General features: G+C 60.7%; 1 protein-coding gene across 2 annotated transcripts in view; it reads left to right on the top strand.

The window, feature by feature from the left end:
• Positions 1–25,931, top strand: part of UNC5A (unc-5 netrin receptor A) — a 37,245-nt gene extending 11,314 nt beyond the window's left edge. For both annotated transcript variants that reach the window (XM_039484890.1, XM_039484889.1), the window contains exons 3-16: positions 2,036–2,179; positions 2,478–2,581; positions 5,836–6,016; positions 6,335–6,502; positions 7,364–7,528; positions 14,212–14,400; positions 14,603–14,902; positions 15,146–15,233; positions 15,361–15,529; positions 16,126–16,359; positions 21,589–21,738; positions 22,067–22,231; positions 24,308–24,486; positions 25,766–25,931. In XM_039484890.1, the coding sequence (XP_039340824.1) occupies positions 2,036–2,179; positions 2,478–2,581; positions 5,836–6,016; positions 6,335–6,502; positions 7,364–7,528; positions 14,212–14,400; positions 14,603–14,902; positions 15,146–15,233; positions 15,361–15,529; positions 16,126–16,359; positions 21,589–21,738; positions 22,067–22,231; positions 24,308–24,486; positions 25,766–25,931 (2,402 nt within the window). The remainder of the gene's footprint in view (positions 1–2,035; positions 2,180–2,477; positions 2,582–5,835; positions 6,017–6,334; positions 6,503–7,363; positions 7,529–14,211; positions 14,401–14,602; positions 14,903–15,145; positions 15,234–15,360; positions 15,530–16,125; positions 16,360–21,588; positions 21,739–22,066; positions 22,232–24,307; positions 24,487–25,765) is intronic.
• Positions 25,932–26,599: the final 668 nt, after the last annotated feature.

Below are 26,599 nucleotides of genomic sequence, written 5' to 3'. Positions count from 1 at the left end.
CACGGGGGTCCCTGGAGTGGTAGGGCTGGTTGTCACGGAGTGTGGGGGAGACACGGCCCTGCACCCCCGGCTCCCTGCGATTCACCAGGGCTCTCAGCCAGCCAGTAACAGAAGGTTTGTTAGACGACAGGAACACAGTCCAGGACAGGCCTGGCCAGTACAGACAACAGGACTCCTCAGTCAGGTCCATCTGGGGGGGCCAGGGGAGGCCCCTCCATTTTCCCAGCCAGCCCATAGTGAAACTCTCCAGCCCCTCCGCACCCCCCCCCACTTTGTCCCTTTCCCAGGCCAGGTGGTCACCTGATCTCTTTGTTCTCCAACACCTTCAGCCCGCACCTTTGCAGAGGAAGGGCCCAGGCCGTCAGTTGCCAGGAGACAGAGTGTCGGCCATTCTCTGTCCAGACAGCATCACACTGGCCCCCTAGGGCTCTGCAACAATCCCACCCCCTCGACACTCGAGAAAGGCAGAGGGGAAACTGAGGCACCCACACAGCACTCAGGAAAAACATTAAGAACATTCCCACTTCGTCACATGTGTGTGTGCAGAGCTGTGCCATGCACGGTCCCTCACATGCAAACCACTGGGCTCCCATCTGCACCCCCCCCCCCCGCTCCCTCTTCCAGGTCCGTGGGGGTGGCCAGACTGTGCCCACTCCAGGGGGTGGATGGCTTGTTCGGGAGCCCCCTGCTCAGGGGTGTCCTTGTGCCGCCCTCCCGCACAGTCTCCTGGGGGGCCGTGCCCAGTCCAGGCCGTGCAGGGCAGCTGGGGGCGCGCCCTGCCCCACGTGTCCTTGCACCGACCTCCAGTGCTCGTCCCTCCTCCCCGCTGGAGGCTCCTTCTGCTCCTGCAGCTGCTGGCTCTCCTGGGGCAGAGGGCAGGTGTCTCCGCAGCCTGGCGGGGACAGCAGCTGTCAGCGAGGCCGTGCGTGACGGGAGGGGTCCCGGGGGGGCTGCAGCCCCAGCCAGCCTGTGTCAGAGGGAGCCGGGGAGTGGGCTGTGTGTGCAGAGCTCTGCGAGGGGGGAGCGCTCTGAGCGTCGCTCAGTGTGCCCGGGGCTGGGGTAGCAGGGGCTGCAGGCCGGGCCTGAGGGGCACTGACAGAGCTGGGGGGGGGGGTGTCAGGGCTGCACGGGCTGGGTGCTACGCCCCAGCTTTGGAACAGCCTCTGGAGGACCCCTCCAGTGGGCCAGACCCCCGAGGGGGCCCCGCAGCCTCACCGCCTCCTCGGACTGAACCTCTGGGCTCCAGCCCCCCGTCCCACCGTGAGCTCTGCCAGCGAGTCCAGCTGAGCCAGACGCCGCCGTGCCCCCTCCGCAGGGGGCGATGCCCCTCGCCCAGCGTTCGCAGCGACACTTGGGCACAGCACAGGGAGTCCTTAGGGGAGCCCAGAGAGAGGCAGCCCAGCCCCCAGGGAACCCCAGTGTCAGGGGCTGTGTCTCTCCGTGAGAGCCCCGGCTCCTCCCAGCAGCCAGCTCTTATCCCCCTGCCCCGGCCTTTGTTCCCCAGCTGGGGTCTGTGCCCAGCTTCCCTGCTGGGGCGGCCCACCTCCCTCTGGGCCGCGGGGCGCGAGGGGTCAGTGTCCTGGAGATTGGAGCTGCCATTGGCCTCTCAGATTCTCCGCTGAGATGGAGTCAGACTCAGCCAGGTTTTTTTCAGTGCCCCACCCTGGCTCAGACAGCGGGCGACATGTCCGCCTGTGTCTCTTAGCCTCCCTGAGAGCAAACTGTCCTTTCCCCCCACCCCCGGAGCCATGCATAATATAGGGGAAACTGAGGCACACACAGGACTCATAAAACATTACAGACAGCTCTCCTTGGTCTTGGGGGCCCAGCTTGGAGAGGGGATGGCAGCTCTTCACCCACCCCCCCCGCCATGAGCGCCGCAGATCTGGGGAGCCCCTGGGCCGAGCTGTCTTGGGACCTGAGGGGCCCGTCTGGGCATGCGCTCTGCAATGGGCTGCCCCTGCGAGGCCTGGGGGCAGGGGCAGTCCCACCCCAGCGTGTCACCCTCCTGCCCTGACGCACTGCTCTCTCCCAGGGCTGCCCCTCATGGACGTCCGGATCGATATCTCCCGGCAGCAGGTGGAGCGGATCTTTGGGCTGGAGGAGTACTGGTGCCAGTGCGTCGCCTGGAGCTCCTCAGGGACCAGCAAGAGCCAGAAGGCCTATGTGCGCATTGCCTGTGAGTGCACCTGCCACCCCCCTCCGCTGGCACCGCAGCTGCTGCCCCCGGGCAAGGGGCACGGAGCTCCCTGGCTCGAGATCCAGGGAGGGCTGAGCCGCAGCTGGGCCGGCCCCGTGGGAGCCGGGCCAGCATCTGTCTGGCATCCCCGAGCCCAGGCAGGCGTCCCAGCTGTGCAGGGTTACTGAGTCCTGTGCCAGCCTCGGGGGTCCGGGGGTTCCATGCCGGAGGTCAGAACCACCTGGCTTGGGGGCACGTCTCTTTTCAGCCGGCTCTGCTCTCTCGCCCTTTTCTCCAGATCTGAGGAAGAACTTTGAGGAGGAGCCGGTGGGCAGGGAGGTCTCCATTGAGCAGGAGATCGTGCTGGTGTGCCGCCCCCCGGAGGGGATCCCGCCGGCCGAGGTGAGTCCAGGGACCACACCTCCCATGGCTGGCAAGGGCCAGGCCTCGCTCTGTAACTCAGTGGGAATGAGCCGCGGTCGGGGGCCCCCAGTGGGGTCCGTAACAGCGTCACTGATCACCTGCAAGGACATTGAATCCCCCCAGATCCAGCTGGCAGCTGGCACAAAGGCGGTGGGAGTGGGGAGCGGCGGGGAGCCAGGTCCTGACCCAGGGCGACCTGGGTCACTGGGTAAGCCGGGCGCAAGCAGGCGTTGTAACCTGCATGTGTGGAGCGCGCTAGCCTGGGCCCAGGGCATGCAGGGCGGGCGGACAGGGCAGGGACTGGCCTGGGAAGTCCCTCTGCTGCAGCATCCTGTGTCCCCCCTTCCCTGCCTGCCCCAGCACCCCTGGGTCCTCCCATCCCACGCCTCCCCCAGCGCCCCTATGTCCTCCACTCCCCCGCCTCCCCCAGCGCCCCTGTGGCCTGCCCTCCCCTGTCCAGGGCCGCCCGGTGGGGGGCAAGTGGGGCAATTTGCCCCAGGCTCCGCAGGGCCCCCCCACGAGAATGGCTGAGGCTCCCTCCCCAGCTCGACCCAACCCCGCTTCCGCCCCTCACCCGGAGCCTCAGCGCATCCAGGAGCATCCCTGGACAGCTGCAGCATGGCTCCGGCGGGACAGGGAACAGAGAGGGGGTGTTGGATCGTGGGCGTTCCGGGGGTCTGTCGGCACTCAGCGGGGAGTGGGGGTGGATAGGGGTCGGGGCAGTCAGGGGACAGGGAGGGGGCAGAGGTTGGGGACAGGGAATGGGGGAGGTTGGATTGTGGGTATTCCGAGGGTCTGTCAGGACTCAGCGGGGAGGGGGGTGGATAGGGGTCGGGGCAGTCAGGGGACAGGGAGCAGGGGTGGGATCCCAGGGTGGTGGTTGGGGGGGTCTCTGGGGGATGGTGAGGGGACAAGGAGCAGGATGGGTCGGGGATTCTGAGGGGGGTGGGCAGTCGGGGGGCAGGAAGTGGGTGGGGGTCGGATGGGGGCAGGGCCAGGCTGTTTGGGAGGCACAGTCTTCCCTACCCTAAAGCTCATTCAGCAGTTTGAGGCTTGCAGAAGAGCCGAGCTGTTAGCTTCTCCATTAGGGCTCCCACCCCTTTCACTTCTCAAATGCCAAATTCTAGTCTGTATTTAATTTCAGTGCCATAGGGAGATTCATGTCAGGGGAGGGGAGCTTCATTTCAAATTAGCCACTGGGGGAGGGATCACATGAGAAGAGCAATATCCTACACCACCTACCTCCTTCCCAACCCTACCAAGGGAGACCCCCCTCCCCCGCATTCCCTGAGGCTCCAGAGGGGTTAATTCAGTGGTTCTCAAACTTTTGTCCTGGTGACCCCTTTCACATAGCAAACCTCTGAGTGTGACCCCTCCCCCCTTATAAATTAAAAACACTTTTTTATATATTTAACACTATTATAAATGCTGGAGGCAAAGCAGGGTTTGAGGTGGAGGCTGACAGCTCGCGACCCCCAGTAATAACCTCGTGATCCCCTGAGGGGTCCCAACCCCCAGTTTGAGAACCCCTGGGTTAATTTAATTTTAGCACCCTGTGTCCATTCACATGCATGTGCTATTTTGAGCATTTCAGTTTTCACAACATAGGCTCATCCCAGATTCTGGAACAAGCTCAAATGCCCAGTTTGTGGAGTATGTACATAGTCTATTCTAAAGACAAACCCACAGTAACCGTCTCCAGTTTGTGAGGGACCCCATGGAGCCAGTCTCTAGGAAACAAATGCATGGAGGTTAAGTCCATTAATGGCTATTAGCCAGGATGGGTAAGGAATGGTGTCCCTAGCCTCTGTTTGTCAGAGGTTGGAGATGGATGGCAGGGGAGCGATCACTTGATCATTGCCTGTTAGGTTCACTCCCTCTGGGGCACCTGGCATTGGCCCAGGCGTGGAACTAGCTTTTTTGCTGCCCCAAGCACGGCAGTCAGGCTGCCTTCGGCGGCGCGCCTGCGGGAGGTCCACCGGTCCCATGGCTTCGGCGTACCCGCCGCCGAATCTGCGGGACCAGCAGACCTCCCGCAGGCAAGCCACCGAAGGCAGCCTGACTGCCATCCTCGCAGGGACCGGCAGGCTGCCTCCCGCGGCTTGCCGCCTCAGGCATGCGCTGGTGCCTGGAGCTGCCGCTGCATTGGTTATTGTCGGTAGACAGGATACTGGGCTGGATGGACCTTTGGTGTGACCCAGTACGGCTGTTCTTGTGTTCTAACCTAAATGAACCCAAAGTTATGGAGACAGATACGAGTCAAGGAAGCCAGCAGAGTATCAGAAACCTGGAAAAATCTCTGCCTGGATGGGCTCAGGCGTTTGGTCACCAGCTGAGGTGGTTCAAAAGTTTTGGATTTTTTCTAAGCAGAATTTTGTTATTGTTTCTTTAAACAAATACAGCAAGCAGCAAATATTTGGCCCCACACTTCTGAAACCCCAAACCATGTTCAGGTTTTGGCAGACTAATTTCAGCTTTTCAATTTAAAAAAAACCACAACAAATGTTGAAGGAAAGCAGACATTGTCCGTGATTTTTTCCTGCTTTTTAAAACCCCCTAGTTTTCAATCCAGAAAAAGTTTTGACGGAAAATATTTGTCCAACCCTTTTAATGAGCTTTAGAGCCTTTTAGCACTAGCTGATGCTGAGAACCAGTGATACCTTGTAAAGAAGTTTTTTCAAAACTGGGTTTGTGCTGAGATGCGGAAGGTTTATTTTTCCCAGGGCCGCCCGTGGTGGGGGAGCAAGTGGGGCAATTTGTGCTGGGCCCCAGAGGGCCCCCCACGAGAATATAGTTTTGTATAGAATTGCAATATTTTTATGGAAGGGGCCCCCGAAATTGCTTTGCCCCAGGCCCCCCGAATCCTCTGGGCGGCCCTGCCCCTGTCTGCTGCTGCACCCCGTGTCCTCCCCTCCGCCTCCTGCCCCAAGGCCTCCATTTCCTCCCCTCCCCCGCCTGCCCCAGCACCCTGTGTCCTCCCCTCCGCCTCCTGCCCCAACGCCTCCATTTCCTCCCCTCCCCCCCGCCCCAGCACCCTGTGCCTCCTCCTCCCCGCCTGCCCCAGCACCCCGTGTCCTCCCCTCCCCGCCTGCCCCAGCACCCCGTGTCCTCCTCCTCCCTTCTGCCCTAACGCCCCATTTCCTCCCTCCCCCACCCCAGCACCCCGTGTCCTCCCCTCCCCCGCTTGCCCCAGCGCCCCGTGTCTGCCCCTGCCTGACGCCCGCTGCCCGCAGGTGGAGTGGCTGCGTAATGAGGAGCTGGTGGACCCGGCGCTGGATACCAGCGTGTACGTGACGCCGGAGCACAGCCTGGTGGTGCCGCGGGCGCGCCTGGCCGATACGGCCAACTATACCTGTGTGGCCAAGAACATGGTGGCCCGTCGCCGCAGCTCCTCCGCCGCCGTCACCGTGTACGGTAAGGAGCTGGGGGTGGGGCAGCTCGGGGCGGGGGCTGCAGCCAGCTGTGACGCAGGGAAACCCCAGCAAAGCAGGACCCCCCAGCTGTGTCCCCTGCCCCCGTGTCTCCCTGTCTATCTCCCTGCAGCCCAGAAGCTTCCCCTGGAGCCAGCGAATCCCCCCGGAGCAGGGCACCCCGGGCGGCACCTTCCCCAGCGTGGGCAGCCCCCCGCCAGGTGCCCAACCCGCCGTTCCAGGGAGCCCAGCTGGGAGTCTCCCAGTGCTGCCCTGCCCGGCGCCAGGGGCTCGCGCTGACTCTGTCCCTTTCCCACCCCAGTGAACGGCGGCTGGTCGACTTGGACAGACTGGTCGGCCTGCAGCACCAGCTGTGGACGGGGCTGGCAGAAGCGGAGCCGGAGCTGCACCAACCCAGCGCCCCTCAATGGGGGAACATTCTGTGAGGGCCAGAACGTGCAGAAAAACGCCTGCACCACCCTGTGCCCAGGTACCCGCTCGGCCACCGCCATGCCCCCGCGCCCATCGCTCTGCCAGCCCCAGGCACCTGCACACGGCACCAGGGGAGAGCCAGGCTCCGAAACGCACGGGGGATGGGGCAACCGCCCTCCCCAGCTCTGCCGGTGCCCCTCAGTCCCGACCCGCAGCCCCCACTGTCCCAGCCCTGTGCCCCCTCCCCCAGCTCTGCTGGTGCCCCTCAGTCCCGACCCGCAGCCCCCACTGTCCCAGGCCTGGGCCGTCCCGGAGCAGTGCCGGACAAGCTGCTGCGTGGTGTGACTGGAGGGAGGTCACCCGCTCCCTGAGCCGGGGTTGCAGGCTGAGCAGCAGGTTCCTTTCCTTTGTGAGTCCCCCCACTCTGTGCCCAGCCCCCCCTCCCAGCTGTGTCATCTTCACCCCCCCGTGTCCGTGTTGTTCCGTCCCATGTCCGTGGTCCCGACCCCATTAGAAACCTGGGCAAGGAGCCAAGGGCAATGGGGGGCAGTGGGACACAGTGGGAGGGGGGGTGCAGTGACGTGCAGTGAGGCCAGGCAGTGGAGTGTGGATGGTGCAGTGGCATGCAGTGGGTAGGGGCAGTGACGTGCAGTGAGGCCAGGCAGTGGAGTGTGGGGAGGTGCATTGGGGATGGTTCAGTGAAGTGCAGTGTGCAGTAGGGAGGGTGCAGTGGGGACGGTGCAGTGGCATGCAGTGGGTAGGGGCAGTGAGGTGCAGTGGGTAGGGTGCAGTGGGATGCAGTGGGGACGGTGCAGTGACGTGCAGTGGGGAGGGTGCAGTGATGTGCAGTGGGGTGGCGGGGGCAGTGGGGCAGAGGTCTGGCCGAGGTTCCCATGCGCTCACTGGCTGCTGTGTGCAGTGGACGGCGGCTGGTCAGGCTGGAGCCGGTGGTCGCTGTGCGCTCTGGACTGCACGCACTGGCGGAGCCGCGAGTGTTCGGAGCCAGCGCCTCGCAACGGGGGCCAGGACTGCCAAGGAGCCGAGCTGGAGACCCGCAACTGCACCACCGAGCTCTGCAGCCACGGTGAGTGTCTCCTCCCTGGGGCCCTGCCCGTCCCCAGCGCTGCCCCCCCCCCCGCCACAGAGCCCCGGGGGCTGGACTCCCCTGACCCCCCTCAGCCACAGAGCCCCTGTGGCACAGACAGGTTATTAGTCGCCTGGAGCGCAGCGTAGGACAGACCATGTGAGCGCAGGAAGATTCAATGAAGTCCAAACCCCAGGAGACTGAGCAGCCTCCAGCAACCCAGCCTCAGTCACGCCCACTCCCCCTCCTCTGGCCCCTGGCCTCCAGCTCCTCTGGCTGGCTCCGTGCAGAGGCAGGGCCAGGATACAGAGTGTCGGCCATTGTCTGGGCCCAGGCGGCCCGTCGGCATCACACCTGCCCTCTGGGGTCTCTGCAGCGATCACACACCCTTGTCCCGCACCAAGATACTTGTGCGACACAGAGGGGAAACTGAGGCACACACTGTGTTCATACAAAACTTCCCCTTTGCCACAGCTTCTGGTGCCATGGCCCTGGGGGGTGGCACATGCCAGCTGCCAGGCCAGCGAGTGGGGCTGGGCCCGTCAGTCCTGGCTCATCAGTTAGCAGGATTGGCAGCGTCTGCGCCCCATAAGACCCCCTGGCTGACCCCTTGGCCACCCCACACCATTCCCTGCAGCCTCTGCACCCCCAGCCCATGTCTGACAGAGGGTGTATCACCAGGTGTATCTGATCCTGGCCCTCTGAGAGCCCAGCCCGGGGGCTCAGGTGGGTCCAGGGCTGGTGCCCCTGTGCATGCGGCGGGTGGGGAGCACTGCCCGAGGCTCTGCAGAGGGAGCTCCAAGGCAGCCCCCGGGGCCTGAGCAGCAGGGCCCGTCAGTGCGCAGCTCGTTAGCTTTGCCAGGCCCTCGCTTTGCCATTTACATCAAATCACAAGTTCTCACAGTGCTGACCCATCCCCCGCAGCCAGCTGGTGGGGGGGGGGGGGGCGGGCAGGCGACCGGGGAGAGCCAGGAGGTGCCCTGCAAATGCGTGCACACACACGCGTGTACACACACGCATGCACCCGCACACACGCCCTGGCAGCCTGGCGTGCAATCACCAGGCCCGTTGGCATGCACACTGCACTCTCAGGGGCACGCTCCCATGGTCCCCGCCCCGGGTAAGGGGAAAAACAGCTGAAGACCGTCGGCAGTGTTTCAAAGAGACGTTATTAAGGGCACAAGCGCAAACTACCCCCGTGTAGGAAAGATGGGAAGTCTGGCAAGAGACCAGCCTGGCTTACCCAGGAGATGTTCAGTGACCTGAACTTCAAAAAGGGTCCTACAGAAAGTGGAAACTTGGTCAAATGACGAAGGATGAATATAAACAAATAACAGAAGTATGTAGGGACATATTAGAAAGGCCAAGGCACAAAACGAGATCAAACTAGCCAGAGACATTAAGGGTAACAAGAAAACATTCTACAAATACATTAGAAGCGAGAGGAAGCCCAAGGACAGAGTAGACCCTTTACTCAATGAGGGGGAAAGACAGTAACAGAAAATGCGGAAATGGCAGAGGTGCTTAATGACGTCTTTGTCTCGGTTTTCACCAAGAAGGTTGGTGGCGATTGGACGTCTAACGTAGTGAATGCCAGTGAAAATGAGGTAGGATCAGAGGCTAAAATAGGGGAAAGAACACGTTAAAGATCACTTAGACAAGTTAGATGTCTTCCAGTCCCCAGGGAAATACATCCTAGAGTGCTCAAGGAGCTGACGGAGGAGATATCTGAGCCATTAGCAGTTATCTTCGGAAAGTCATGGAAGACGGGCGAGATTCCAGCGTACTGGAAAATGGCAAATCTAGTGTCAATCTATAAAAAGGGAAATAAGGACAACCCAGGGAATTACAGACCAGTCAGCTTAACTTCATTACCTGGAAAGACAATGGAGCAAATAATGAAGCAACCAATTTGCAAACACCTAGAAGATGATAAATAACAGTTAGCCGTGTGAAACCAACCTGAGAGCTTTCTGTGACAGGGGAACAAGCCTTGTGGATGGGGGGAAGCGGTAGACGTGGTATATCTTGACTTTAGTAAGGCTTTTGATACTGTCTCGCATGACCGGCTCATAAACAAACTAGGGAAATACAACCTATGGAGCTACTATAAGCAGGGGTGGGTCTAGGTATTTTGCCGCCCCAAGCACGGCAGGCAGGCTGCCTTCGGCAGTGCCTGTGGGAGGTCCCCGGTCCCGTGGATTCGGCGGCAGCCTGTGGGAGGTCCCCAGTCCCACGGATTCGGCGGCAGCCTGCGGGAGGTCCCCGGTCCTGCGGATCCGGCGGCAGCCTGCGGGAGGTCCGCACCCTGCCTGCCTGCCACCCTCACGGTGACCAGCAGAGCGCCCCCCCGTGGCCTGCCGCCCCAGGCACGTGCTTGGCGTGCTGATGCCTGGAGCCGCCCCTGACTATAAGGTGGGTGCAAAACTGGTCGGAAAACTTCCCAGAGAGTAGTTATCAGTGGCCCACAGTCATGCTGGAAGGACATAACGAGTGGGGTCCCGCAGGGATCAGTTCTGAGTCCGTTTCTGTTCAATATCTTCATCAGTGAGTTAGGTAAGGGCATAGAGAGTCCACTTATGAAGTTTGCAGACCATACCAAGCTGGGAGGGGTTGCGAGTGCTTTGGAGAACAGGATGAAAATACAAAATGATCTGGACAAACTGGAGAAATGGTCTGAAGTAAATAGGATGAAATTCAATAAGGACAAATGCAAAGTGCTTCACTTAGGAAGGAACAATCAGTTGCACACATACAAAATGGGCAATGACTGCCTAGGAAGGAGCACTGTGGAAAGGGATCGGGGGGATCGTAGTGGATCACAAGCTAAATATGAGTCAACAGTGTAACGCTGTTGCAATAAAAGTGAACATCATTCTGGGCTGTATTAGCAGGAGTGTTGTAAGCAAGACACGAGAACATAAGAACGGCCAGACTGGGTCAGACCAAAAGTCCATCTAGCCCAATATCCTGTTTTCTGACAGTGGCCAGTGCCAGGTGCCCCAGAGGGAATGAACAGAGCGGGGAATCATCAAGTGATCCATCCCCTGTCGCCCATTCCCAGCTTCTGGCATCCCTGCCCAGCCTGGCTAATAGCCATTGATGGACCTACCCTCCATGAATTTATCTAGTTCTTTTTTGAACCCTGTTATAATCTTGGCCATCACAACAACATCTGGCAAGGAGTTCCACAGGTTGACTGTGCGTTGTGTGAAGAAATACTTCCTTTTGTTTGTTTTAAACCTGCTGCCTATTAATTTAATTTGGTGCCCCCTAGTTCTTGTGTTATGAGAAGGAGAAAATAACACTTCCTTAGTTACTTTCTCCACACCAGTCAGGATTTTATAGCCCTCTATCATATCCCCCCAGCCGTCTCTTTTCCAAGATGAAAAGTCCCAGTCTTATTAATCTCTCCTCATACAGCAGCCGTTCCATCCCCTTAATCATTTTTGTTGCCCTTTCCTGAACCTTTTCCAATTCCAATATATCTTTTTTTGAGGTGGGGCAACCACATCTGCACGCAGTATTCAAGGGGTGGGCGTATCATGGATTTACATAGAGGCAATCTGATATTTTCTGTTTTACCATTTATCCCTTTCCTAATGACTCCCAATATTCTGTTCACTTTTTTGACTGCTGCTGCACAGCGAGGGGATGTTTTCAGAGAACCGTCCACGATGACTCCAAGGTCTCTTTCTTGAGTGGTAACAGCTAATTTAGACCCCCCAGAAATGTATAGGTATAGTTGGGATGATGGTTTCCAATGTGCATCACTTTGCATTTATCAACATTGAATTTCATCTGCCATTTTGTTGCCCAGTTTTGTGAGATCCTTTTGTAGCTCTTCGCAATCTGCCTGGGACTTTAGTACTATCTTGAGTAGTTTTGGATCATCTGCAGATTTTGCCACCTCCCTGTTGACCCCTTTCTCCAGATCATTTATGAATATGTTGAATAGGACTGGTCCCAGAACAGACCCCTTGGGAACACCACTACAGTAACTCCTCGCTTAACGTTGTAGTTCTGTTCCTGAAAAATGCAACTTTAAGCGAAACGATGTTAAGCAAATCCAATTTCCTCATAAGAATTAATGTAAATAGGGGGGGTTAGGGTCCAGGGAAATTTTTTTCACCAGACAAAAAACTATATCTTATATAGATGTACACACAGTAATTGTTTTAAACAAACAATTTATTACTGTTCACAGCTATGATGACTGTGAAACTTGGTTGAGGTGGTGGAGTCAGAGGGAGGGATATTTCCCAGGGAGCCTTGCTGCTAAATGATGAACTAGCACTCGCTGAGCCCTCAAGGGTTAACGCGTTGTTACTGTAGCCTCTCACACAAGCAGCAGGAACACGAGGGAGGGGAGCCAGACCCACACCAGAGATGCGCACTGCCCCTTTAAGGAAGCTGACCCACTCTTCAGTGCATTGTCTTTTGAAGTGGATCAGGAAGTTGAGACAGCAGCTGCTGCCCCAGGCTCTCTCTCTCTCTCCATCCGTGTCCCCTCCCTGCTCTATATGGAGAAGGGGTAAGCGGGGTGCAGGAGCAGGGGGGAGGGGGACACCCTGACATTAGCCCCCCCCCCAGCAAGCAGGAGGCTCGGGGAGCAGCTCCAAGGCAGAGGGCAGGAGCAGCACACGGCAGTGGGGGGAGGGACAGCTGAGCTGCCTTGATAGCCTGCTGGGCGGCTGCTGCACAGGGAACTTCGGGGAGCGGGGAGCTGATGGTCCACCCTGGTTCCAAGCCCCCACCAGCCAGCTGCAATGGGCTGCTCTTAAAATTAATGGAGATAGACCTGTCTCCTAGAACTGGCAGGAACCCCAAAGGGTCATTGAGTCCAGCCCCCTGCCTTCGCTAGCAGGACCAAATACTGATTTTGCTCCAGAGCCCTAAGTGGCCCCCTCAAGGATTGAGCTCACAACCCTGGATTTAGCAGGCCAATGCTCTAACCACTGAGCTATCCCTTCCTACAAGCAGTAAACAAAGCAGGAGGCTGCCAAATGACGTTAGACGGGAGCATTACACAACTTTAAACGAGCATGTTCCCTAATTGATCAGCAACGTAACAACAAAACAACGTTAACTGAAATGATTTTAAGTGAGGAGTTACTGTATTTACCTCTCTCCATTCTGAAAACTGACCGTTTATACTTCCCCTTTGTTTCCTCTCTTTTAACCAGTTACTGACCCATGAGAGGACCTTCCCTTTCATCCCATGGGCAGCTCACTTTGCTTAAGAGCCTTTGGTGAGGGACCTTGTCAAAGGCTTTCTGGAAATCTAAGTGCACTAGGTCCACTGGATCCCCCTTCGCCGCATGCTTGTTGACCCCCTCAAAGAATTCTAGTAGATTGCTGAGGCATGATTTCCCTTTACAGACACCATGGTGACTCTTCCCCAGCACATTATGTTTATCTACATGCCTGACAATGTTCATCTCTGTCTCTGACAATTCTGTTCTTTACTATAGTTTCAACCAGTTTGCCCAGTACTGAAGTCAGGCTTATCGGCCTGTAATTGCCGGGATCACCTCTCAAGCCCTTTTAAAAAATTGGCATCACATTAGGTATCCTCCAGTCATCTGGTACAGAAGCTGATTTAAATGACAGGTTACAGACGACAGTTAGTAGTCCTGCAATTTCACATCTGAGTTCGAGAAGTAATTCTTCCGCTCTACTGATTAGGCCTCCACTGAAGTGTTGTGTCCAGTTCTGGGTGCCGCATGTCAGGAAGGATGTGGACAAATTGGAGAGAGTCCAGAGAAGAGTGACAAAAATGATGAAAGGGCTAGAAACCATGACCCATGAGGGAAGATTGGAAAAACTGGGTTTGTTTAGTCTGGAGAAGAGAAGCCTGAGAGGGGACGTGGTAACAGTTTTCAAGTACAGAAAAGGTTGTTACAAGGAGGAGGGAGAAAAATTCTTCTTCTTAACCTCTGAGGGCAGGACAAGCAGCAATGGGCTTAACTTGCAGCAAGGGAGGTTTAGGTTGGACATTAGGAAAAACTTCCTAACTGTCAGGGTGGTTAAGCACTGGAATGAATTGCCCAGGGAGGCTGTGGAATCTTCATCATTGGGGATTTTTAAAAGCAGGTTGGACAAACACCTGTCAGGGGTGGTCTAGATAATACACCTCTCCCCTGATATAACGCCACCCGATATAACACGAATTCGGATATAACGCGGTAAAGCAGCGCTCCGGGGGGGGGGGGCTGCACACTCCGGTGGATCAAAGCAAGTTCAATATGACACGGTTTCACCTATAACGCAGTAAGACTTTTTGGGGCCCGAGGACAGCGTTATATGGGGTGTATAGAGGTGTACTTAGTCCTGCCAGGAGGGCAGGGGACTGGACTAGGTGACCTCTCGCGGTCCCTGCCAGTCCTGTGATTCTATGTCAGGCCACAGGTACTCACATGCCCTCAGCTGCGTTTCCCATGGGGACAGAGACGCTTTGCGAATGCAGGTGCCAGGAGTGGGGCCCAGTGGGGAGCCTGGCCCTGGCACAAGCCCCACAGAAGGCCTCAGCCCCAATCTGGCCCATGCCCAGGGAGAAACCCTCGTGCCGAGCCCCAGGCTGCCTGGGTGCCTGCCCATCCCCTCCTGTGGGGGGCGCTGCAGCACAGGACCCCGCGGCTCTGGCCGGAGCAAAGCCCGGCTCAGCGTGGTTCTCCCCCCAGCCGCCTCTGGCCCCGAGGACGTGGCACTGTACGTGGGGCTCATGGCCGTGGCCGTCTGCCTGGTGCTGCTGCTGCTCGTGGTGGTCCTGGTGTGCTGCCGCAAGAAGGGGGGCCTGGACCCCGACGTGGCCGACTCGTCCATCCTCACCGCCGGCTTCCAGCCCGTCAGCAGCAAGCCAGCCAAGGCAGGTGCGTGCGGCATGGGGACGCGGGCAGCACTGGGCGGGGTGCAGCTCCATGGGCTCGGGCAGCGCAGTCCTGGAGGGCTCGTCACTGCCAGCCTGCTGGCACAGAGCCGGGCCCAGGCTCCAGGACCCTTCCCATCGGCCTGGGCAAGGGGCGGGACCGTGGGGGGGCAGCACTGACTGGCTCACCCTCTGCCCGCTCACAGGGACGTCCCACCTGCTCACCATCCAGCCCGACCTCAGCACCACCACCATGACCTACCAGGGCTCCCTGTGCTCACGCCAGGACGGGCACAGCAAGTTCCAGCTCAGCAACGGGCACCTGCTGAGCCCCCTGGGCGCCGGGCGCCACACCCTGCACCACAGCTCGCCCGCCGCCGAGGGCGTGGATTTCGTCTCGCGCTTCGCCGCCCAGAGCTGCTTCCGCTCCCTGCCCCGGGGCGCTGCCAACATGGCCTACGGCACCTTCAATTTCCTGGGGGGGCGGCTCCTGATCCCCAACACAGGTACGGCTGGCGCGGGAGTGGGGCGGCACCCTGGGGCCCCGGCCTGCGAGCCAGCGTGAGAATCCATCCCCCTGCCCACCGGGCAGTGGGTGCCGTGGGGCACCTGGGCTTGCCATGCTGGGCCTGCACTCCAGCCGGGGGGGGGCACGGGGCAGGGCTGGAGCCAGAAAGGCCGGTGGGCCCCGTGGGCGGGGCTGGGATCAGGGCAGCCCCCGCTGACCTGTGCCATCTGCCCTGCTGCAGGGATCAGCCTGCTCATCCCGCCCGATGCCATCCCGCGGGGGAAGATCTACGAGGTCTACCTGACGCTGCACAAGCAGGAGGACGTGAGGTAGGTGCTGGGCCTGCAGCCCTGCCAGCCCCGGGCCACCAGCGTGGAGCTCCCTGCAGCTGGTGCCAGCTCCGTGCCCTGGCAGTGCCCCGTCTCACCCCTCACCCTCTCTCCTCTCCCTGTGGAGGTTGCCCCTCGCCGGCTGCCAGACCCTGCTGAGCCCCATCGTCAGCTGCGGGCCGCCGGGGGTGCTGCTCACGCGTCCCGCCATCCTGGCCCTGGGGCACTGCGTGGAGGCCAACGCCGCCGACTGGAGCATCCGCCTGAAGAAGCAGTCGTGTGAGGGCACCTGGGAGGTGAGTGCCTGGGCCAGGGGCCCATAACGGGGGCTGGGAGTGGGAGTGCTGAGGGGACCCCAAAGGCACTCACAGGGGGTGCACGTCCCCTCCCCCAACATGGCCTGGGAAAGAAAACAGCTAAGACTGGGGTCCCCACTCGGAGCCCCCCAGGGCAGGGGCAGGTCCCCGCTCGGAGCCCCCCAGGGCAGGGGGAGGAGGAGGGGGAGGGTCCCCACTCGGAGCCCCCCAGGGCAGGGGCAGGTCCCCGCCCGGCGCCCCCCAGGGAAGGGGCAGGTCCCCGCTCAGAGCCCCCCAGGGCAGGAGCAGGTCCCCGCTCGGCGCCCCCCAGGGCAGGGGCAGGTCCCTGCCCGGCGCCCCCAGGGCAGGGGCAGGTCCCCGCTCGGCGCCCCCCAGGCAGGGGCAGGTCCCGCCCGGCGCCCCAGGCAGGGGCAGGTCCCCGCTCGGCGACCCCCAGGGCAGGGGGAGGAGGAGGGGGAGGGTCCCCGCTCGGCGCCCCCCAGGCGGGCTCCCCGCGCAGGGCGCTGGCTCGCGGTGGCAGGCAGGGCTGAGGGGGGCCGGGGGCCGCGTGCCCAGCTCTGGGGTCTCTGCTGCAGGACGTGCTGCAGGTCGGGGAGGAGGCGGCCTCAGGGCTCTATTACTGCCAGCTGGAGGCCCAGGCCGCCTACGTCTTCACGGAGCAGCTGGGGCGCTTCGCCCTGGTGGGGGAGTCGCTCAGCATGGCGGCCGCCAAGCGCCTCAAGCTCCTGCTCTTCGCGCCGGCCTCCTGCAGCTCCCTGGAGTACAGCGTCCGCGTGTACTGCCTCCGCGACACCCCGGACATGCTCCAGGTACCGCCCCACGGCCTGCCCCACGGCCTGCCCCATGGCCTGCCCCCCGCCCGGCCTCCTGCAGCTCCCTGGAGTACAGCGTCCGCGTGTACTGCCTCCGCGACACCCTGGACGTGCTCCAGGTACCGCCTCACGGCCTGCCCCACGCCGTGCCCCACGGCCTGCCCCCCCGCCCAGCCCCATGGCCTGACCCCAGCCCCACCCTGACCCGAGCACCTCCGCCCCACCCTTACCCCAGTTCTGACCCCCAGCTCTGCCATGATCCTGACCCCAACCCCACCCTGCTCCTCAGCCCTGCCCTGCCCCATGCCCTGCCCCATGGCCTGCCCCCCCCCCGGCCGCCGGCAGCTCCCAGGAGTAACGCCTCCAACGGTACTGCCTCCGCGACACCCCGGCCCGGCGCCCGGTACCGCCCCACGGCCTGCCCCACCCCCTGCCTCCTGCCCTGCCCCGCCCCTGCCTCCTGCAGCTCCCTGGCCTGCCCCCCGCCCTGCCTCCTGCAGTCCGCGTGTACTGCCTCCGCGACACCCCGGACGTGCTCCAGGTACTGCCCCACGGCCTGCCCCACGGCCTGCCCCATAGCCTGCCCCCCGCCCTGCCTCTTAGCCTGACCTCCGCCCAGCCCCATGGCCTGACCCCAGCCCCACCCTGACCCGAGCACCTCCGCCCCACCCTTACCCCAGTCCTGACCCCCAGCTCTGCCATGATCCTGACCCCAACCCCACCCTGCTCCTCAGCCCTGCCCTGACCCATGCCCTGCCTCCCAGGCCCTGCCTCCCCTTTGCAAAGAGCCCAGCTGAGAGAGGCCTGGACCAAGCACACTCTGTGCCAGACCTGGGGGGCACATGGAGAGCAGCGGGGAGCTCTGGCACTGGGGGGACTCCCAGCCTCTCCCAGCAGGGGGTGCTGTAGGGAGCAGGGTGGGAGTGCGGTCGTGGGGGGAGCTCCCTGCTACTCCAGTCCTGGCAGGGTTCTGGCCCTCAGTCATGTTCCTAGCCCGCCAGCCGGTTCCTTTCCCATCTACATGAGAACAGCCTGCCTGGGTCAGCCCAAGGGCCCGTCCAGCCCAGTGTCCCGTCTGCCGCCAGCGGCCAGTGCCAGGTGCCCCAGAGGGAGTGACCAGAACAGGGCGAGTGCGAGTGATCCGTCCCCTGGCATCCAGCCCCGGCTGCTGGCCCTCACAGGCTTAGGCACACCTGGAGCGTGGGCTGCATCCCTGCCCAGCCTGGCTAGCAGCCACTGAGGGACCTGTCCTCCAGGAACTTACCTCCTTTTTTTTGTACCCACTTATACTTCTGGCCTTCACACCATCCCCTGGCAAGGAGTTCCACAGGTCGACTATGCGCTGTGTGAAGTACTTCCTTCTGTTTGTTTTAAACCTGCTGCCTGTTCATTTCCTTGGCTGACCCCTGGTTCTTGTGTTATGGGAAGGGGTAAATAACACGTCCCTCGTCACTTTCTCCACACCCGCCATGATAGTGCATTTTGTTGCCCAGTCACCCAGTTTTGTGAGATCCCTTTGTAGCTCTTCGCCGTCTGCCTGGGACTTAACTTCTTCAGTAGCTTTGTATCAGCTGCAAACTTTGCTGCCTCCCTGTTTACCGCTTTGCCAGATCATTTATGAGCCTGTTGAACAGCCCTGGGCCCAGTACAGACCCCTGGGGGACCCCACTATTGACCTCTCTCCAGTCTGAAAACTGACCAGTTATTCCTCCCCTTTGTTTCCTGGCTTTTAACCAGTTACCGACCCCTGAGAGCAGCTTCCCTCCTAGCCCAGGGCTGCTCACTTTGCCTAAGAGCCTTTGGTGAGGGACCTTGTGTGACGAACTGGGACTGTTCTTGCTGTGGTCTGTGAATGCTGAGTGGGGAGTGTTGGCCTGGGAAGGTGGCAGGGGAGTTTGGCTGGGACTGTCTGCATGGGGGAAGGGAGGATACCTGAACATGTAACCTGAGAACCCAAGAGGGGGGTTGGGGGCCAGGTGACACCTCTGCCCCCAAAACTGGACAAAGGGTGGGGGAGGAGCCGGGGGAGGGGGGGACTGAGTGAGAGGCTGGAGGGGGTTTCAGTTTGGAGCTGGCTGGGAAATGGACGGGAGCCCAGACAGGGCTCTGGCCTCCCTGGCCCCCCAGATGGGCCTAACTGAGGAGTCCTGTTGTCTGTACCTATAAGGCCTGTCATGGACTGTTCCTGTTGTCTAAATAAACCTGCTGTGTTACTGGCTGGCTGAGAGTCCAGGTGAATCGCAGGAAGCCGGGGGTGCAGGGCCGTGTCTCCCCCACACTCCATGACACCTTGTCAAAGGCTTTCTAAAAGTCCAAGTTCACTATAGCTACTGGATCCCCCTTGTTGACCCCCCCAAAGAATTCTAGTAGATTGGTGAGGTGTGATTTCCTTTTCCAAAAGCCCTGTTGACTCTTCCCCAACAAACTGTGTTCATCTGTGTGTCTGACAGTTCTGTTCTTTACTATCCTTTCAACCAGTTTGCCCGATTCTGGAGTCAGGCTTATTGGCCTGTAATTGCCGGGATCACCTCTGGACCTTTTTAAAAATTGGTGTCACATTAGCTCTCCTCTGGTACAGAGGCTGGGGGTGGGTTCCTGCTCAGAGCCCCCCAGGGAGGATGCAGGGATTTAAGCCATAGGTTACACGCCACAGTTAGTAGTCCTGCAATTTCACATTTGAGTTCCTTCAGAGCTCTTGGTGATACCATCAGTCCTGGTGACTTATTACTGTTTATCAGTTTGTTCCAAAACCTCCTCTATTAACACCTCGAGCTAGAACAGGTCTTCAGCTTTGTCACCTAAAAAGAATGGCTCAGGTGTGGGAAACTCCCTCACATCCTCAGCCGTGAAGACCGATGCAAATAATTCACTTAGTTTCTCCGCAATGGCCTTGTCTTTGAGTGGTCCTTTAGCACCTCGATGTCCAGTGGCCCCACTGATCGTTCACCAGGCTTTCTGCTTCTGATTAACTTAAAAATGGTGCTGTTCGTTTTTTGCTAGCTGCTCTTCAAATTCTTTTTTGGCCTCCTGTGGAAGAAACGAACTCAACTCTCAGGTTGGAAGCAACAAAATCAGAGACAGCTTTATTCAGGACATGCGATTGCAAGGGAAGAACACAGCTGGCAGAGAGCATCTCTGCCTCAGTTTCTCCAAAGTGCAAGCAAAATCACACAAGTATTTATGCCTCTTTGTGACGTGCATTAATTAAAACCATCTGCAGTTTATTTAGGCTATTTGCTAGCTACTCGGGTATTTTCTCACAGACATCGTTATCTCCAGGCTGGGTCACACTGACTATCCTGCTGTTTTCCACTCGCTTCTGACGTGGGCCCTGCTTCTACGGGTCTCGCGATACTAGGCTAAGACTTGTATCTGTCTCTGACACTTAAATGGCTGCACTTAAACCCTCTTTCTTTCCCCGCTTCCACAATCCCAAATTACACGTTTACACTTGACTCGCCAGAGTTTATGCTCTTTCCTATTTTCCCAGCAGGACTTGACTTCCAAGATTTAAAGGCTGCCTTTTTGCTTCCAGCCACCGCTTATACTCTGCTGTTTGCCACGGGGACGTTTTTGGACTTCTTACTGGTGTTTTAGTTGGGGTATGCGTGTAGTAAGCATGTAGCATGTAGTTTGAGCCTCTGTTATGGTCTCCATGCAGCTTGCAGGCGTTTCCCTCTTGTGTTCCTTTCAATTCCTGTTTAACTAACCCCCTTGTGACGTTAAATGCTACTGCGGTGGGTTTCTTTGGTGTCCCCAGCCCCCGGGTGTTGAATGTTATTACATTGTGGTCGCTATTACTGAGCAGTTCAGCTCTAGTCACCTCTTGGACCAGATCCTGTGCTCTACTTAGACTAAATCAAGAACTGCCTCCTCTCTTGTGGGTTCCAGTCATTAATGGTGTCTGGAAATGTTCTCTCTGCATCCCATCCTGAGGTGACGTGCGCAGTCACTACAGGGATAGTCGAAATCCCCCATTATTATTTTCTGTCTTTGTAGCCTCTCTACTCTCCCAGGGCATTTCACAGTCATCACCACCACCCTGGTCAGGTGGGCAGGAGTAGATCCCTGCTGCGATACGCTTATTATTCAAGCATGGAATTTCTATCCCGAGAGATTCGATGGGACAGTTTGAGTCATTGAAGATTTGTACTATATTTGACTCTACGCTTCCTTTCACATACAGTGTCACCTCCCCCACCAGTGCGATCTGCTCCGTCATCCCTATACAGTTCGTACCCTGCTGTCACCGTGCCCCATTGATCATCATCATTCCACCGAGTTTCTGTGATGCCAACTACATCAATATCCTCATTTAATACCAAGCACTCGAGTTCCCCCATCTTCGTCTTTACACTTCTAGCATTTCTATATTTGTCAATATGTAGTTGTCTGCCTTCATGTGAGGTAACTGCTGATACAGACTAACATGGCTACCGCTCTGAGAGCCCTGACTTGACTGTTTCTCCTCAGTTCCTACCTGCACTTTATCAGCTTCGATCCTCTCCCCTTTACTAGGATATAGAGACTCCCCGTTAAAAGATCCTCCCCCAAGGGATGTCTCTGTCCGAACCATGTGCTCTTCCGCACCTGTTGCCTTTTCCCAGCCCTTCGTTTCAAAACTCCTCTACTACCCTTTAGCGTTACACACCAGCAATCCGGTACCAGTTTGGTTTAGGTGGAGCCCAACCTTCCTATATAGGTTCCTCCTTTCCCAATAAACCTAAACCCCTTCTCCCGTCACCATCATCTCATCCACGCATTGAGACCCGGCAGTTCTGCCAGTCTCCCTGGCCCTGCGCGTGGAACTGGAAGCATGTCAGAGAATAGCTGCCAGGGAGGTCCTGGACTTTAATCTCTTACCTAGCAGCCGAGATGTGCCCTCCAGGCGCTCTCTCCTAGCTCCCATGTGACCCAGTACCTGTCTCCCCTCCCTTCCTGGCACCATTACGGCAGCAGGGCCGGGCTGGTCACTGCCCAGATGCCCCCTGACCTGGCAGGGCTGAGCTGAACCCCGCAGGGAAAGGCAACGGGCTCCCCCCCATGCCACGAGGCTCCCAGAGCTGCCTTGCTCAGCCCACTGCTCTCACTGGGGCCAGGGCTGCCCAGGGACAGGCTGGGGGCCCCGAGGGCAGGGGGTCACCGAGGAAGCACCTGAGGGGCGAGGGGATCCAGGGCCCGGGCTGCGTGGGGACTGGCCCGGGCTGAGCGCCCGTCTCCCGGCAGGAGGTGATGCAGCTGGAGAAGCAGCTGGGGGGGCAGCTGATCGGAGCCCCCCGCATCCTGCACTTCAAGGACAGTTACCACAACCTGCGCCTCTCCATCCACGACATGCCCAGCTCGCTGTGGAAGAGCAAACTCCTCGCCAGCTACCAGGTAGGAGAGCCAGCCGTGCCTGCTGCGCCCACCTGCCCCAGCCAGGGCTCCAGCGCCAGGCCCAGCTCTGCCCACAGCAGGACGGGTGAGCCCTGCAGCAGCGCCACGGCCGAGCAGGCACCGAGCCCCAGGGGCTGGCAGGGACGCCCTGCTCTGCCCTGCCCCCCATCCTGCCCCAAGCTCCTGCTGCCCGGGCCCCTGCTCTTGGCCGGGGTGGGGACCGTCCCTGCTGCTTCCTGGGGAGCTGGAGGGATTCCTGCCCCGCCCCTGAAGCCCTGCAGCAGCCCCAGGGCGGGCGGGAGTGACCCTCGGCTTCCCTCCGCCACAGGAGATCCCCTTCTACCACCTGTGGAGCGGGCTGCAGCCCTACCTGCACTGCACCTTCACGCTGGAACGCCTCAGCCCCAGCACCTGCCAGCTGGCCTGCAAGATCTGGGTCTGGCAGGTGGAGGGCGACGGGCAGAGCTTCAACATCAACTTCAACATCGCCAAGGTGAGCGGGCTGGGAGCGGTGAGTGGGGCTGACTGTGTGCATGTGCCAGGCCCCGGAGCCACCTGCCTGAGGAACGGGAACCCTGGGGGGGTGGGGCTGACTGTGTGCATGTGCCAGGCCCCGGAGCCACCTGCCCGAGGAACGGGAACCCTGGGGGGGGGGGGGGGGCGGACTGTGTGCATGTGCCAGGCCCCGGAGCCACCGGCCCGAGGAACGGGAACCCTGGGGGGGGGCTGACTGCGGGCAGGCGCCAGGCCCCGGACCCACCTGCCTGAGGAACGGGAACCCTGGGGGGGGGGGCAGGGTGCGGACTGTGTATATGTGCCAGGCCCCGGAGCCACCTGCCCGAGGAACGGAACCCTGGGGGCTGACTGCGGGCAGGCGCCAGGCCCCGGACCCACCTGCCTGAGGAACGGAACCCTGCGGGGCTGACGGTGTGCATGGGCCAGGCCCCGGAGCCACCTGCCCGAGGAACGGGAACCCTGGGGGGGGGCTGACTGCGGGCGGGCGCCAGGCCCCGGACCCACCTGCCTGAGGAACGGGAACCCTGGGGGGGGGGGCGCTGACTGCGGGCGGGCGCCAGGCCCCGGACCCACCTGCCTGAGGAACGGGAACCCTGCGGGGGCAGGGGGCTGACTGCAGGCGGGCGCCAGGCCCCGGAGCCACCTGCCCGAGGAACAGGAACCCTGGGGGGGGGGGGCTGACTGCGGGGGGGCACCAGCCCCTCCGAATGCCCAGCAGGTGAGAGCCGCAGGGGGGGCTGCCACCCAGTCCCACCCCCAGGCCTGGGGCACTGCCGCTCGGGGCTGTGGGTCCCCTCCCTGGCTCACCACTCTGTGACGGTGCTGCCCGTGGGAGCCAGCTGAGGTCACTCAGGGTGAACTGCAAACAGACCGGGGTGGTTATTCCAATACTTAGATTTACCAACCAGCACAGAACAGCCTCTGTGTTACCTCCCTGGTTACTCAGAAGTCCAAATAGTGCAGGTTCCTTAAAGTGCCCAGCCTCAGGCCTCCGTCCAGGCACACGTCAGATATGATGATGGTTACTGAAAATCTGATCTCATCATATAAAAGAAAAGGTTCTGTCAACCCCAAAGGCTCAGCCACACACCCAGGTTCAATTAGAACTTGGATCTTACCCAAAATACACGCTATGGCCAATTCTTAGTAACTAAGCTAAAATGTATTAAAAAAGAGAGAGTGTTGGGTAAAAGATCACTATACAGACAGACTTGAACTCAGTTCTTGAGGTTCAGACACAGCAGAGATGAGCTTGTAGTTGCCAAAAGTTCTTTTAGAAATCATAGAATCTCAGGCTTGGAAGGGCCCTCAGGAGGGATCTAGTCCAACCTGCTGCTCAAAGCAGGACCAACCCCAGACAGATTTTTGCCCCAGATCCCTAAGTGGCCCCCTCAAGGACTGAACTCACAACCCTGGGTTTAGCAGGCCAATGCTCAAACCATGACGCTCTCCCTCCCCCCATAGGCTGTTGGTCAATGTCCATATTCAGGTGGCTCCAGTCAGGGACTGGGGATCTCAGTCCTTGTGGCTTAAGGTTTTCCCCTCTTGAAGCCCAGAGCAGCTCTGAGATGAAGCAGGATCGTGTCCCAGGGTTTTTATACATTTCCAGCAGCCTTTTGGCCTGAGAAAACAATCGGCTTCACTCTCCTTCTCCCAACCAGCCTGGCAATGAGCACAGGGTCATTTACCCATCAAACAGTTCAGATACAGGTCACCACAACCTTCAAAGAGACACAGAGCCAATGATACTATTTCCCGCAAGTGTCTTCCTAACTGTTAATATTCCCTTTTGGTCTTTGACGCAAAGCTCTAGCACTAGACGGGCTGCACCCAGCTGGCCTCCCTGCGCTGCCATCCCAAGCCCTGAGCAAACCCCTCCCCTTCTCTCTACCAATGCGGCTCGGTTCAGTTACAGCCCTTCCTAACCAGTCTCTAAAGCTGGGCCCTGGGGCAGGGCAGGCTGGGGGGTAATTAACGATTTCTGGCCCTGTCACCGTCCAATGAGATGAGCCCACACTGCTCCCGTCACACCCGCTCCCTGCTGGCCTCCTAGGACACGAGCTTCTCGGACTGGCTGGTGCCCGAGAGCGAGGCCGGCTGCCCAGCCCTGGTGGGCCCCAGTGCCTTCAAGATCCCCTTCCTCATCCGCCAGAAGATCATCAGCAGCCTGGACACGCCCTGCGCCCGCGGGGCTGACTGGAGAACGCTGGCCCAGAAACTCCACCTGGACAGGTACGGGGGCAGGGCGTGTCTCCCCACCAGGGCACCGGGGGCAGCGAGTGAGCCCGGGGGCAGGGAGCGATCCTGGGGGGCAGGGCATTGGGGCAGGGAGCGATCCCGGGGGCAGGGCATTGGGGCAGGGAGCGATCCCGGGGGCAGGGCACTGGGGGGCAGGGAGCGATCCTGGGGGCGGGGCACTGGGGGCAGGGAGCGTCCCCTCACCAGGGCACTGGGGGCAGGGAGCGATCCCAGGGGCAGGGCATGGGGGCAGGGAGCGAGCCGGGGGGCGGGGCACGGGGGGCAGGCCGCGGCCCCTGACCCGGGCCCGGGGGGCAGGGAGCATGCCCGGGGGCAGGGCATTGGGGCAGGAGCGATCCCGGGTAGGGAGCGATCCCGGGGGCAGGTAGCAATCCCGGGGCAGGGAGCGATCCTGGGGGCAGGGCACTGAGGGCAGGGAGCGATCCTGGGGCAGGGAGCGATCCTGGGGGCAGGGCATTGGGGCAGGGAGCGATCCCGGGGGCAGGGCACGGGGGGCAGGGAGAGAGCCTGGGGCAGGGCAGTGGGGGCAGGGAGCGATCCCAGGGCAGGGCACAGAGGGGCAGGGAGCGATCCCGGGGCGGGGCATGGGGCGGGGAGCGATCCTGGGGCGGGCACGGGGCAGGAGCGATTCTGGGGCAGGAGCGATCCCGGGTGGGGCACGGGGCGGGAGCGATCCTGGGGCAGGGCACGGGGGCAGGGAGCGATCCTGGGGGCAGGGCATTGGGGCAGGGAGCGATCCCGGGGGCAGGGCACGGGGGCAGGGAGCGATCCGGGGGGCAGGGCAGTGGGGGCAGGGAGCGATCCCAGGGGCAGGGCACTGAGGGGCAGGGAGCGATCCCGGGGCGGGGCATGGGGGCGGGGAGCGATCCTGGGGCGGGGCACGGGGCAGGGAGTGATCCTGGGGCAGGGAGCGATCCCAGGGGCAGGGAGCGATTCTGGGGGCAGGGCACTGAGGGCAGGGAGCGATCCTGGGGCAGGGAGCGATCCCGGGGTGGGGCACGGGGCGGGAGCGATCCTGGGGCTGGGCACGGGGCAGGGAGCGATCCTGGGGCGGGAGCGATCCTGGGGGCAGGGCACGGGGGGCAGGGAGCGATCCTGGGGGCAGGGAGCGGGGGGCGGGGAGTGATCCGAGCACCAGGCCTCTCGTGCAGCCCCCCATGGCCGACCAGCCCCTGAGGGCAGAGGGTGCCTCGGGCAGGGGCGGGGGTGGCGCTCCCGGCTAACGCCCCCCCTCCTCTCCTCTCCTCTGCAGCCATCTCGGCTTCTTTGCCTCGCAGGCCAGCCCGACTGCCATGCTCCTGAACCTGTGGGAGGCGCGACACTTCCCCAGCGGGAACCTGGCACAGCTGGCCGCCGCCGTGGCCGAGGTGGGCAGACAGGACAGTGCCCTCTTCGCCGTCTCGGAGGCCGAGTGCTGAGGGGCCGGGGTGGGGCGGGGCCCTGCGGAGGGGGGAGCACGGGCCCCGGGGCAGCAGCGTGGGTGCCACTGCCCCAGAGGTGCCAGCGCCGTCCCCCGGGGGCCTGCGCAGGGGGCAGGGAGCTGGCTGGGTGGGGGGGCAGGGGCTCCCCAGTGCTGGCACTGCCTGAGTGCGGGGGGCTGTGCCCCTTGCTAGGACTCCCCTGACCCCCCGCATGCCAAGGGGCTGTGGGCCAGTGCCCCCTTGGGGGTGTCTTGGAGCCAAAGAACAGGCCAGGGCGGGGGCTGCAGGCGGGGGCGCTGGGGGGCGCTGGGCTGGGCCGCCTGGCTCCACCCAGCCCATCCGGGCGCTGTGTGTGCGTCGTGCGTGCTGTAACCGTGTGGGGCCGGGCGGTGCCAGGCCCTGTCCCATGTTGTGTAAAGACCGGTTTTTAATTCTGTATTCAAGTGCATTCGCGTATTTACACTTGGCCTTATGTACATAGCAGGCACCGCGGGGGGGGGGGGCTAGCGGCACCGTGTAAATAAATCGGATCTATATTGCTAGCTGGGGCTCGCGCCTGCACCGGGGCGGGGGGGGGGGTGTTCCAGGCCCCACCCACCCGGCCGCCTGGGGGCAATACCCCTGGGGGAAGGGCAGCGCAGGCCGCAGACGGGAGCCGGTTCCGG

The sequence above is a fragment of the Mauremys reevesii genome, linkage group 8 (genome assembly GCF_016161935.1).
Source record: "Mauremys reevesii isolate NIE-2019 linkage group 8, ASM1616193v1, whole genome shotgun sequence".
NCBI classification, from domain to species: domain Eukaryota; kingdom Metazoa; phylum Chordata; order Testudines; family Geoemydidae; genus Mauremys; species Mauremys reevesii.
Note: the sequence above shows the minus strand (reverse complement) of the source record. Positions and strands in the feature narration are given on the sequence as shown.